Source organism: Ictidomys tridecemlineatus, chromosome 5 (assembly GCF_052094955.1).
Source record: "Ictidomys tridecemlineatus isolate mIctTri1 chromosome 5, mIctTri1.hap1, whole genome shotgun sequence".
Taxonomy (NCBI): Eukaryota; Metazoa; Chordata; class Mammalia; order Rodentia; family Sciuridae; genus Ictidomys; species Ictidomys tridecemlineatus.
In genome coordinates this window covers 178,635,012-178,647,979 of record NC_135481.1, presented here as the reverse complement: position 1 = coordinate 178,647,979, position 12,968 = coordinate 178,635,012, and the positions used below count along the sequence as shown (strand labels likewise).

Genomic DNA, 12,968 nt, shown 5'->3' with positions numbered 1-12,968 from the left:
CAGGTCCCATAGCATAGGTTACATTACCTTTGAAGAACACAAATCTCCCATCAGCTCTTTCGTAGGCTGCATCTATGCGGGCAGGTAGGCCCTTCCAGAACTGCTCGATCTGCATGGGGTAGCCCTCCTGTACCCGGTTATTGCGCAGGCGCCAAAACCATCGGTCCTGGGGAAACAGAGGAGTAAGGCCCTGCCTCTGAACCAATGACCTCAGCTCTGGGACTCAGGTCCAACAACCCCACATTATCTTTTGGGCCAAGCCTCACAACCCTCCATGCAGTCTGTCATCTTCTGCTTCCAACTCTCAGAAGAAAACAGGATGCTCATGTAACTCTTCACTTAAACCTCCTGATGGTTCTTGCTGCTCCAGGGACCATGAGACAGACAGCAGACAGGCCCGGTCTTCGTGAGGAAGTTTGGAAAAGCTGGAAAGGAAGTGCTGGGGCCTGTAGTGACCACAGGAGGGCATTGGAGAGTCACTGACAACACCCAGGCCAGGCCTCAGGCTGGTGGGAAACCCAACACTGGTAAATGGGGGGGGTGTTTAAATCTGAATTTGACCTTGACTATTTTGAGAGGATTAAAATTAAAAAAAAAAAAAAGAAAAAAAACAAGTAAAGAAGGAATATAATACATAGAAGATGGTACAAAAGCCAGTATTTTTAAAGGTATTTTACAAAGCACTTCCAGGTACAGTTTTCAAACTTTATTTTGACCTCCACAACTCTAAGTCAATCTGAGATATAAAAACAGTCTTAAAGAAGGTCAAGTGACATGGAGCCATTCAGTGAGAGGTAGATCACGAGCTGACCCACCTTGCCCCATTCTTGCTTAGTGCTTGAAGCTTTCTGGGTAGAACTCCAGAAAGTATGGAGAAATATTCTATCCAGATTTCCATGGGTGGCTGGGAGTACTACCAGCAGGTAGTTTTCAACTACCAGTCCCTCTGGAGTTGGTCTCGGCTTCAGAGAGCATCCCCGAGGTCATACCCTTTCACTCCAAATGACTGAATGAGGCAGAGGGTATAAAGTTCTGACGGCTTGGATGCCTCCCGTGGGCCATTCTGGCTCCAGAGCTCCCTGTGGGAGTGGTCAAGTCTGCAACAGGCTAATGCTGCTGCTCAACTTGCTGCTTTGCCCTGTCCTGCTTCCTGTTCTTCCTGCTCACAGATGTTGATCCTGGAGTTATTCCCTAATCAGAATCCTTCATTCTGTAAACTCCACCTCAGAGTCTGCTCTGCTGAGGACTCAGCCTGCAACACACCAAGCAGGCTAATGTCCAGTCAGATCTTGGCTAAAGTGGCAGGCAAAGGACAGTTGACAAGATGTAGTCTGATCGGTACCAGGCTCTCAGGCGCTGGCAGGCTCTGCAATCAGGCTGGATGTGGTGGCTCACTCCTGTAATTCCAGCAACTCTGAGGCTGAGGCAGGAGGATTGCAAGTTTAAGGCCACTCTCTGCAACTAAGACCCTGTCTCAAAATTTAAAAAATAAAAATAAAAAAGGCTAGGATGTAGCTCAGTGGTACAGTGCCCATGGGGTCAATCCCCAGTGGAGCAAACAAAGAAAAAACAAGAATCTGCAATCAGATTCAGTCACTCTGGCTCAGCCCCCACTCCAAACTAGCTGTCTGCAGAGCCTGTCACTCATTTGCTATTCATATACTCCTTGTTAGAGTAATGACATGCCACCCCAGGTTTCAGATGAACAACTGAGGCCCAGAGAAGGGAAGCAACTTGCTCAAGGTCACAGACTAGAAGCCATCTCCAGCCTTTCCCCTAGCGTTAACCCCTGGAAAGGTACAAGATCACCAATCTTCCCTGCTCACCTATTGGAAACAAGTTGTTTTACCCCGAAGCACCAGAAAGAGACCCTGGGTCCTGGACACTAGGCCAGCTCCTGTCCAGTCTTCATAGCAGCTTATTCCAGGGCAGGAGTGATGGAAGAAGGAATGGGAGGGACCACCTGGGTGGTGCCAATCCATTAGCCCTACCTTAAACACAAACATCTCTCCACGGAAGAGGGCCACTGTGTTGAAATTGCCATCACAGATGTTGGGTTTGGTGCCTGGAGAGGATGGTCGGTCCCCAAGAGGTGGCCGAGGAGGTCTGGGCTGGCGCTCATGCTTCCTTTCAGACGGTGAGTGGATCCTGCGGACTGGGAGCGTGGGAAGGGGTCTTGTGGGCTCCAGAGGCTCAGCTGGGGGTCCTAGAGAGAGGAGCCACATCTGAGAGAAGGAGCCAGCTGTTCCCTGCCTCCCTCTGCCATTGCCTCATCATCACCCATGCAGCTCCAGGTTTATTCTGTCACCTTTTGGCCTCCTGTCCCCTCTCCCTTATTTAACTTTGAGGAAATACATAAAAACAGCCACTAGATGGAGACCTCATCTTTCTACCCTCAAATCTAACATATTGGGTTTTTTTGTTTTGTTTTGTTTCTTTTTTATAACAGGCTTTTGCTCTCCTGTAAAAAGAGCAAACTTGTCCTTCTTTAGGATGTCTTTTTTTCCTCTGCTCCCCTTCACACTGGCCTCATATTCTCATCCATTTCCATTCCTTCAGTCCACTTAATATCACTCTGCCCCATTCTCCACCCAAACCACTCGCCAATGACCTTTATGTTGTTGAATCCAACAGTTATTGACTCAAACTTTATTGAGCATATGAATCATGCAGGTATCTTGATAAAATTCAGATTATGACTCAAAGGGCCTAGGGTGGGGCCTGAAATTCTGCATGTCTTTGAGGTCTCAAGTGATACTGATGTTTCTGGTCTGAGGCTCACATTTGAGCAGCAAAATCCTGTAAACACTTGCCCTTGGAACACTTTAGTCCTTTTCCAGGCTTTGCACCCTCATGTTTTTCCTGCTACCTCATGAGTTGTTACCTCTTAGCCTCTTTGGGGGCTGTCAGATATCCTGAGGTTTCTCTTATTCTTTCTCAACATTTTCTTTCATCCCTGCCTCTCAACTTGGGCTGCATATGAGAATCACCTGGGAGATTTAAAACTTTTCCTGCTCAGGAAGCACCCCAGACCACGTAATCCTCATCTCTGGGGTAAGGGCTGGGTGTCAGTGTTTTTTGTTGGAATCCCAAGGTGATTCCATTGGGCAACCAAGTTGCTAATCACTGTCTTAGGTGGCTCATCCAGGCTCATGGTTTTAAAGCTGTCAGTTAGGACATTTTGTGATGATGGAAAAATTGTCCTCTGTCTATACTGTCTCTAGCCACATGCACTAATTCTTAGTGTGATTGAGGAACTAAATTTTTTTTTTTTTAGGTGGTGCTGGGGATTGAACCCAGGGCCTTGTGCATGCAAGGCAAGCACTCAACCAGCTGAGTTATATCCCCAGCCCCTGAAACTTAACTTCATTTAATTTTAATTAATATACATTTCAATTTCAGTAGCCATTTGTCACTAGTATCTGTTGTATTGGACATTAAAGATCCCAAGCCAGTGTCCCAGCCTAGGTCTTTGGTTGCACCCTGGTAAATCCCATTGTCCCACAATTACAAATGCCAGAACCCTTGGTGTTATCCTTGCCTCTCTCCTCCTCCTGCTCATCCCCACACCTGATCTGTTAGCAGATCCTGTCCATTCTACTTTGAAACACCTTCCTGTGCTTGCCACCCGCATCTGTCCCTCTGCTGCTTCATCTGTTACAGTCTGGAGCTCTAGTGGGGGCACTTCCTTCAGAGGGAGTCTTGTTCCTGAGCTCCACTGCCTGGGGGCTGGGCTTTGTTGACAAGCATTTGCTCCCATATGGTCTTCCCATCTCAGTTAACTTGACCAGAATAAGAACTTCGCTTGCCAGAGTGACTTGAGCTGGGACAGAGGCCTGGTGGAAGGCTTCTTAAGATCTCAGCTCTGGTTATGATACTCATCACACTATATCATTGTTTTTCAGGCAGATGTGTGACTCTCCTTGGCTGGAGGTGAGACCCAGGAGAGTGCCCAGTGGGAAGGTATGGAGTACAGGAGATGAGAGGAAGATGTTTAGAAGAGGGGAGGGTGAAGAAGAGGAAATGTGTGGGCCACTCTTCACTTTCGTCACTCCCTGTCACAGCGAGGACCCTTTTCTAGGTTTCCCGAGTATGCCAAGGGGAAGCCTCCTGAAGGGTGGCACATGATTGGAAACAAAGCTCCCTACATAGCCCTATAGAAAAAGCCGTGGCCCCTCTCCCCTATCACACACCATAGATCTTCTGGATGCCTTGGAGATCATCCTGGGGCAGCTTGAAGTTGTGCGTCTCCATGTACTGGTAGAAGGGTGCCATGATGGCGCTGGGGTCATTGGAGTGCTCCAGTCCCAGTGCATGGCCCAGTTCATGCACAGCCACCAAGAAGAGGTCATTCCCTGTGCAAAGAAACATGGAAGGTGACCAGGGCACCACGTATATATCAGTCAGTCAATCCATTACTTGAGCAAACACTGAGCATATGCCTTGTACCAGGCCCTCTGCTGGACATTGGGGATATACAGAGAAATCAGCCACAATCTTTGCCTTCCAGACTTCTTGATATAGAGAGTAACATGGAGTAAGAAACAATGTAAGCAGTGCAGGGTTCCAGGTGCTTTAACAGAGTTCTATGAGGGTCAAAAGGAATTCCAAGGAGGAAGGGGTCATTTAAACATGGAGGAAGATGCTTAGGGAAAGTTTCATAAAGGTGAGTCTTGAAAAGTAGGAAGTTGGTCAGAAGAATGGATTCAAGGGAGGAAGTGGGTGGGGTGGCATTCCTGGCAGAGAGAATGATATGAGGCAGGTCCAGGGACAAGCAGTTTCATTCCACTTGGCTCTAGAACAAAGCATGAAGGGAGGGCCAGAGAGAGAGATGAGGTCAGCCAGGCTGGCAAGCAGGGCTCTGTAATGCCCTACAAAGGAATTTGGATCAGCTTCTTGGCTGGTGGGGGTTGTGAGCAGGAGTGGAGGTGGGAGTGTGATGAAATCAGCCAGGCTGCAGTTGGAAGGAGGATTAAAGCAGAATGAGACCTGAGGCAGGGGGACCAGGGGCATCAATTCTGAAGCTGGCACCAGGGTCCAAGTGGAAGGTGAAAAGGGCCTGAGCCAAGGCAGCAGCAGTGGGGATAAGTGGAGGAAGTCCTGGGGGTGGCCGGCTGGCGGTCAACTTCAGGAATCTTCAGGAATAGGGCCCTAGGTGTGGGGCAATTCTCAGCAAAACCCCAGTCCTGGAAGAAACGAACTACTGGCCAAGATCAAAGAGAGGATTCAAGTATTGGTAGAAACACAATCCAGGTGCTGAAAGTGGGACATAGTATCCCGTGTGAAACTGAGGCGGCAGCATGACGCGGTGATGATGAGCATCTCCAGGGTAGAGAGATTACCTTCATTTCCAGCTCTCCTCTTCCCAGCTTTGGGAACTTGGCCAGCAGGGCTACCCGCTGAGCCTCCATGTCCCCATTTGTAAAGTGGCAGAATCAAACCTACCTCATGGACTGAGCAAGGGGTGAATAAGATGACATATGTGAAGTTCATGGTACAGACCTGAAAGTTATTGCTGTTGTTATTGTACATAAGACAGAAGCTCAGTTAGTGGAACAAGTTCATTAACCAGAAAGGAAGTGCAAGGCCTGTGAGGCTCCAGCAACCAGATACTCTGAGAGCCAGCTCCCCTGAGCTTCTGTATTAGTCCTAGGACAGAGCAAGGCCTGAATTTGGGGGAGATTAAGTAACCTCAGCTTTGGGAAAGAAATGCCAGAACCAGAGAGCCACTGTATTAACAGTCCTGGCTCTCTTCTGCCCTGTTGCAGACCCCTGCTTGCCTTGACCTCAGGCATTTGTATGTCCCTTGAGCCCGGTCTGTATTTCCCAGCCCCAGGCATGTTTCAGCCTCTTCTAGCTACCTCTACGTCCAGGGAGGCTACCAGGGCCTGGGAAGTAGTCAGAAATCCTGATGCCTGCTCTGGCCCCAGCACCCCCCTGGCTAAGCCCTTTAGCCCAATCCCAGTCCAGCCAGTTCCTATGAGGGTCAGATGGGGGTAGGAATTGTTTGACTTTTCTGGTTAAGGTGTTGGGAAAAGAGAAGAACCCCTGGGGCAGACCCAGGCCATGGGAAGCACAAGCCTGCCACTCCACTGACATCACCAGTGTCTTCAGCAAGGCTGATTTTGAGCACCAGAGAGGAAGGAGGATGGGCAAGATCAACACAAGGTTGGCCAAAAGCCTGGGGCTGGCCTTCTGCTGGGAAGGGCAGGCTGGCAGGAGAAGGCCAGGCCGCCCCCAGCTCCTTCCTTAGGTCCTGGTCCCTCTGGCAGCAGGGAGGCATGAGCTCATCTTTGAGCTTCATCCCAAACAGAGGCGGCTGCTAGAGCCAGCGGAAGGCAGCTCTGCTTCCTGGGGTCCAGTACTGGCTCTGCTCCTGGCCTGTTCCTTGCCCTGGGACAAGCTGTTCACTGCCTGTCTCCTGACCAGGTTTCTCCCTGGGGGCCATCCACAGGGATCTCAGCCGGGAGCAGGGTTCTGAGCACATGGGCGGACTCAGCCTCTGTCCTCTGCCTGAGCCTGCGTCTGCAGAGAAGAGGAAGAACCCCTTGAAGGAAGGGGATCTACAGAGTTTTTCCAGGGATCAAGGGAGAGAGAAGAGCTGGGGAGCCAGTACCTTACTGCACAAAAATCCAAGAGAATTCTAGGGAGGAAAGGGAAGGAGAGGGGCAGGAGGACTACTTGAATCTGTGAGCAAAGCAAAGGTACTAGCCCAGGTCTGATATGGAGAAGACTCTAGGCAGAAGGCTCTTCAGGGTCTTCTCTCCCCAAGAGGTTGGAGGCAGGAGGCAGAGTGGTCAGGAGTATGGTCTCTGGCAGCCAGATAGCCTGGCTCTGAATCCCAGTTCTGCCATGTCCTAGCAGTGTGACATTTTAAATCTCTTCCTCTGTTAAATGAAGGGAATAATGATACCATTTTCCTAAGAATGGGGTGAAGATGAGGCAAGGTATGTCAAGTGCTTATACTGGCTTCTTGCACTCATTAATTAGGAGAGCTGTGCCAAGCTGTGTGAGGAGCAGCTTCCTCAATAGCAAGTGCTCCCAAAGTCCCAGAGCCTCCTGGAATGTCCCTAACAGTTCACCAGCTACTTGTTCACTTCCCTCAGGACTTCCCTATTTGGCGATCCCTGTCTCATTGATTCCCCCAACTCTCCAAAGGAATCCCCTTCACCTGTATTCTCTTGCCAGTGCTGTTCCCTGCACCTGGAATACCCTCTCTTCTTCAACAATGAGCTCAACGCCTATCTTCCAGGAAGTCTGCCTGGAGTTCCCAGCTGGCTGTGAACTCCTCCGCACTCTGGCAGCATTCTCTCTGAAGCATCTTTAGCCGCTGGCTGCTCTCCAGCCTGCATTAATTATACCACTAGTGCACACTCTCACTGCCCCAGGACTGCGAGCTCCATGGGGCAAGCTCTGGCTCGGCAGGCCCATCCTTCAGACCCAGGAAGCATCAGTGCCAAAATCTCAGTATTTTCCTAGGAGTGATCTTTGGGCTACCTGCAGCAGAAGCCCCTGCGTGGGGAAGGATGTTAAAGACATACAGAGTCCCAGATTCACACCTGGCTCTGCCACTTCCTTACAATTGGGGAATTTCTGAACCCCTCAGCAAAACTTCACTTTTCTCATCTGTAAAATGAAGGTTATAATCTCTGCTGCCCTGCCTCCGCCTCCTCCCCACTGTGGGGAAAAAGTTAGCGACCTAAGTGTGGAAGTGTGGTAGAGCTCTATCCTGTGAAGTAGGGTTTGGTCATGCTGGCTCTTCCTGTCTTGTCACCTTTCCCAATGCAGGAGCAGCACAAGGCTGGGCTCCCTCTCCAGCAGAGCTTAGTGTCTGCTGACCTCACTAGTTGACTCATTTGAAAGAAATGAGGACACAGTAAGTTTCTGGAACTAGCACCAGAAACAGGCTTAAAGGTGTTGTGGGTAGCTTTTGCCCCTTCACAGACTCCAATGAGGTGGGGAATTAGAAAGAACCGGTATCATAATTCAGTGATTCCCCAGGGAACCTTTAAATACCCTGGAACTGGGGGATTCTGACAGTACAGCCATGTGTGATGTGTGAATCTTGATTGAATCCTGATTCAAGCAAACAAATGTAAAGAAGTTTTTGAGGTAATTTGGAAAGGTGAAAACATACTAGATTTAATTTTGTTTGGTTTGATAATGGTTATATTAAAAGAAAGTCTCTGTTAGAGGCATATACTAAAGTATACACAGGTGAAATGATATTACACCTGGGATTTTCTTTAAAACACAACAGCCAAAAAATAAAAGTGGGAGGGGATTGTAAAATGAAGTTTTACAGTGTTGATCATTGAAGCAGGTGGTGGGTACCTGGGGATCATAATCATTCTTCATCCTTGTATGAGTATGAAATATTCCATAATGACATTTTAGGAAAAAAGAAAACCAATAATCAGAGATTTCCCAGGAGACCCTATTCCCCACCTTCCCTTGCTGAGTCTCTGTGGAAATTATATGAGACAATACACAGGTACTCAAAAAATCTTGATTTCTTTCCTCTCATTCCAAAACCCATCTTGGGGCAATGTTTACCAGCTCACCAGCCAGGGGTCTACTGCTATATTATGATCTGCATCTGGTTCATGCCTGGATTTCAAGAGCAAAGTCTTGACTCTTGTCCAAAGAAGATGTTAGCTGTTCTTGGAATGAGGTGGGTGAGGTTCTGTGATGGTACCCATCCACAGGTTCCAGGACCTTCCCACACATGCCATTAGTTCTTGGGATCTGGGGTCTGGGGCCAATAAATTGTCCAATATCAGGGAGTAAATATGGGAGTGCAACCCCGAGAACTGGGCAGAAGGGGAGCCAAAGGAGCAGGATATCTTCCTAGCACTTCCATTGGACAACAACCCTTTGAAAATTCATTTGTCTCTATCAGGGCTATAACTAAAACTTTATCAGCTAACAGTGCCTGGCACATAAAAGGGGGTCAGAATATTATTTTTCTTCTCTTCACATCTTATCAGTTAGCACAGATAGCCATTTGCTGACACCAGTCAAAATATAAGAATATAAGAATGAGATAAAAAATAGGTATGCAGAAAGCCAGGAAACTTTGGGGAGAGATACCAGGGCAGAGGAAACAGTGCTTCATGGGAAAGAGTTCAAAAATCTGAAGAGAAAAAAGGATGGAGAAGAATTCAACAGTTTCATAACTCTGTTTAGGCTGAGCTCTGGCTAAACCAATTTCTGACAGATTACCTGAGTGGCCAGCCCCTGACCCACACAATAACTTGGAATGTTCTCAAGCAGGAAGTCCCTACCTGAGCCTTGGAAGAGTCTGCTTGCAGCCTGAAGCAGCACCAAGGGCAGAAAACAATGCCCACTGTTTCCCAAACTTGCTTGAGCTTTAAAATCAGGATCTCCAGGGGAAGGGCCTAGAACCCATGTTTCTACAAGATCCTTAGTCGGTTCTTTATGATTGGATTGGTTAGGGAAACGCCAGGGATGAAGATGGTATTTCTCAAGGTGGCAGAACACCTGCATCAGAAGCACTAGGGGAATTAACTGATCAGGCCATGTGCAGACTCTGGACCCAGAGAATCAGAATGGCAAAAGGGTAGGGACCTGGAGCTTAGAATCTGCATTCTTAAAAGTGGTCTCTAGGTAATTTTGATGTGCCCTGCAGTTTGAGATCCATGAAAACTTAGCATGGTGGCTTAGAGTATGGACTCCAGAGTAATAATGCTCAGGTTTAAAGCCTTTATTTCACCACTCTCCATCTATGGGAACTTAATGGTTCTCTATGCCTCAGTTTACCTATCTATAAAATGGAGATACTAATGTCTACTTACGATATGAAAAATACTTGGTATGGGCCTTAAAACGTTATCATATCCACTGATTGTTATCTACTATAATTTAAAAGGTGAACCATTTCTCTTTCCTGCAGACTCCCACTGCATTTTCTTGGTATATCTGCCTCAGCCTTCAGGAGGGTCTGCCTTGTGGCTGTCATTATTTCTCTGGACATATTGTCTCGACTTCGAGAGAACAGAGACCATGTCTATTTTTATTATTTTTTTTAACATTCAGATCCTCCTGTGGTCTTTTGTATAACTTTGTATCCTGTCACATTAGAGTAAAAGATCACCTACTGCAGCTCTTGCTTTACACACAAGAATTCTAAATGTGAATTTTTTTGTCCCTATAACATCATCAGGTAGTTGAACCACAGTGTTTGATCTCCAGTGCTTCCACCTACCACTTATGTCATTTGAGCCCTGAACTCTTCATCTTAAAATTGGGTATAATCAGGTATCCTTGCCTATGTACTAAGCAAGTGTCTTGTGAGTAAATATGTATAAGGAACACTAAAGGGTATTTTTAGTGTTACTGCACAATTTTGATTCCAGCTTAATGAATATTTATTGAATCATAGTGGTGCTGGGCAAGTTGTCCAAGGATCTGGAGTAATTATGACGCCTGTTAGAGTAACTGGGGCCAGAGCTGGCTGCTTTCAGCATCAGTGCCTTTTTACCTTGTTCTTCAGCTTCTGAAACATTTTATCTTATTCTTGACTTAACCCTGCCTGAGCTCAACTAGTCCATCTCCTAAGCAATCTGACTAATCTCTGTGGCTCTGGCCCTAGCAGTTGAATATCATCAGAGATCACAGTTCCCACCACTCGAGTTCTTGGTTCTTGGACAGGAAGCTCTAGAAAGCAGGAATTTCATCTATGGTGGTCACTGAGCTCTTCTTTGGAGCTTCTTTCTCTGACAACCAAGCGACCACCCATCCCCTCATGGCCTTACCATCATGGTTGGCATTTCCTAGCGTCCACGGCTCATCTGAATCAAAGTGAGTGTCTCCTCCAATCCCAGGGCCAGGGAAGTAAGCGTGGGCCAGGAATCCTCCTTCCCCATCAAATGGGGAGCTATCACCATGGAATCCAGAAGCAAAGAAGATCATGATGTCTGCCTCCTTCCGGTCACTTTTGATTTCATGGTATGGCACCTCTTCAAAGGTCAGTGGGGTCACCTTCTGCCACACATCAAAAGCCTGGCGAATAGCTTTCCGAGTGTCTAGCTCACCCACCTTTGGGGTATAGTTGTGAATGCTGGCAAGAAAGGGGAAGATTATTAGTGGGGGACAGAGAACCAGGGACAGGAGAGCTAAAAGAGATGTAAGAGACAATACAGCCTAGTGATCCCCACCATTTGTGTCCTAGAGAGTACTCTAGCTGCCCCAGAGGTCAAAGAAGGGCCTAAGTAGATAGAACTCTGAATACCCACCACATGCATCAGTCAGAATAGCTTTGTTTTAATCATTGTTTTCATTTTATCTCTGACAAAATTTGTGATGAATAAAGGATTTCACTCCACTTTGTAGGAAAAAAATAGGTTGGTTGATAGCATTTTCTAAAGATTTAATTTTCCTCCCAACACATAACATAGCTACATTTATAATAGTTATAAAAAATATTTCAACAGTAGAGAGGAGTTTAAGAGAAAAGTCTCTCTAAAAAAATCTTGGGCACCAACTACAGCTTGTCTACCTAGAAACTGGTATAGGGCGGTATCTAATTTAATCCATTATAGATTTAGCTATTTAAGGTTACTCTATCCATATTGCATGATTCTCCTCAAAGGAACATCGCTACTTATGAATACTCTGCCTCATGAAAGTCTGGGGCACCAATTACCATACCCTTTTTATAAGTAAGGAAAGAGAGGCCCAGAGAGGTGGGGTAATAAAAGTTAAAGTCAGAGTTGGGTTAGAACGCAACTTCTTTCTCTTGATCCACTTAATCTCTTCAGGAGACCCAAGAACCTAGCCACTTTCTAACCTAGATTCTTCTTAAATTTATTTTTCTTGTCAGATTTCTTGGAAAAAGTCCTATTCTCAACAGCTTGTCAGTAGGAGAGCCCTTAGTTTAACTCTAAGGATTGCTGTCTTAGGTCCTTCCCCTGTATCCAGGGAATCCACCAAAATGGAATCAGCACTTTGAGAGGTGCCACTGAGAGCCCACCCGAGCCTGCCCTATGCCTGGTCCTTGCCCCAGTCCCACTTGAATTCTGGTTTCTGAATTTGCTGTGATGAGCTCCATCATCTCTGCTCTCAGTCCACTTGGTCTGACTTGGATACTGATCCTGCTCTGCCTTGACCTCCCAGACAGTCAAGGAATGACACTGATGTGATTCAGGTTCTTATTTTTTATATTCTTTAAGAAACAACTGGGATTCTGGGTTGGCAATCTTGGGTGAAAACTATCAGGCTAATTTGGGGTGGAGAATGGATCTAGATCAGAGGAAGTGGAGTTTGACAAGCACTCACAGGGAGAACGAGTTCTGCCATGGGTCCTCATATAGCTGAGAGTTACTGAACAGTCCAGACTCCACTTTCTGTAACTAAATACTACAGGTGTCTGAACAGAATACAATTAATGAGCCCCCAAAGGACGAGGTCAATTTGAAAACCTAAAGTTGGAGTCAGCATCCTCTAGAAGCTACAAGGAAGGAAAAGTCACAGGCTCTCAACATCTGGTCCTAATGCCCACGCAAATGGACCTTGTCCAAACTCCAAACATCTACTGTGTAAGCTTCTGATATTCAGATAGGAAAAACAGAGCGGGCATGGCACCATGGCCAGGGATGGAGAGGGAGTCAAGGCACCTGTAGGTGATGTGTTTTTGCCTCCACTTCTGTCCAGTCAGGGCATAGCGCTTGTTTCTCCGCCTTCGGCTCAAGTGGGGGTGATCAGGGACACCGCATCGGGGTTTCTTCATCCATCTGGGCAGAGAGAAGACATACACACAAATATATTGTGGTCATTTCACTCTTGAGGAAAGTACTGCATAGTCCCCAGTCCCAGTCTGAAAGACAGTGTGAATCCCCGTCCTCTGGGATCCTGGCTCAGAATGACTCCCAACAGGAATTTGATTGATAGATTGATTCATTCATTCATTTGCAACAAAATATGAAGAAACATTGCTGAATATGAGA

The 12,968-nt window shown here is 47.0% G+C and overlaps 1 protein-coding gene across 1 annotated transcript in view; it reads right to left on the bottom strand.

Moving 5' to 3' along the window:
* Mmp24 (matrix metallopeptidase 24) overlaps nucleotides 1-12,968 on the bottom strand; it is a 40,923-nt gene that overhangs the window by 5,063 nt on the left and 22,892 nt on the right. The window contains exons 3-7 of the mRNA XM_078051673.1: nucleotides 12,639-12,755; nucleotides 10,779-11,083; nucleotides 4,194-4,355; nucleotides 1,992-2,206; nucleotides 28-166 (exon numbers count right to left, since the gene is read on the bottom strand). Coding sequence (XP_077907799.1) covers nucleotides 28-166; nucleotides 1,992-2,206; nucleotides 4,194-4,355; nucleotides 10,779-11,083; nucleotides 12,639-12,755 — 938 coding nt within the window. The remainder of the gene's footprint in view (nucleotides 1-27; nucleotides 167-1,991; nucleotides 2,207-4,193; nucleotides 4,356-10,778; nucleotides 11,084-12,638; nucleotides 12,756-12,968) is intronic.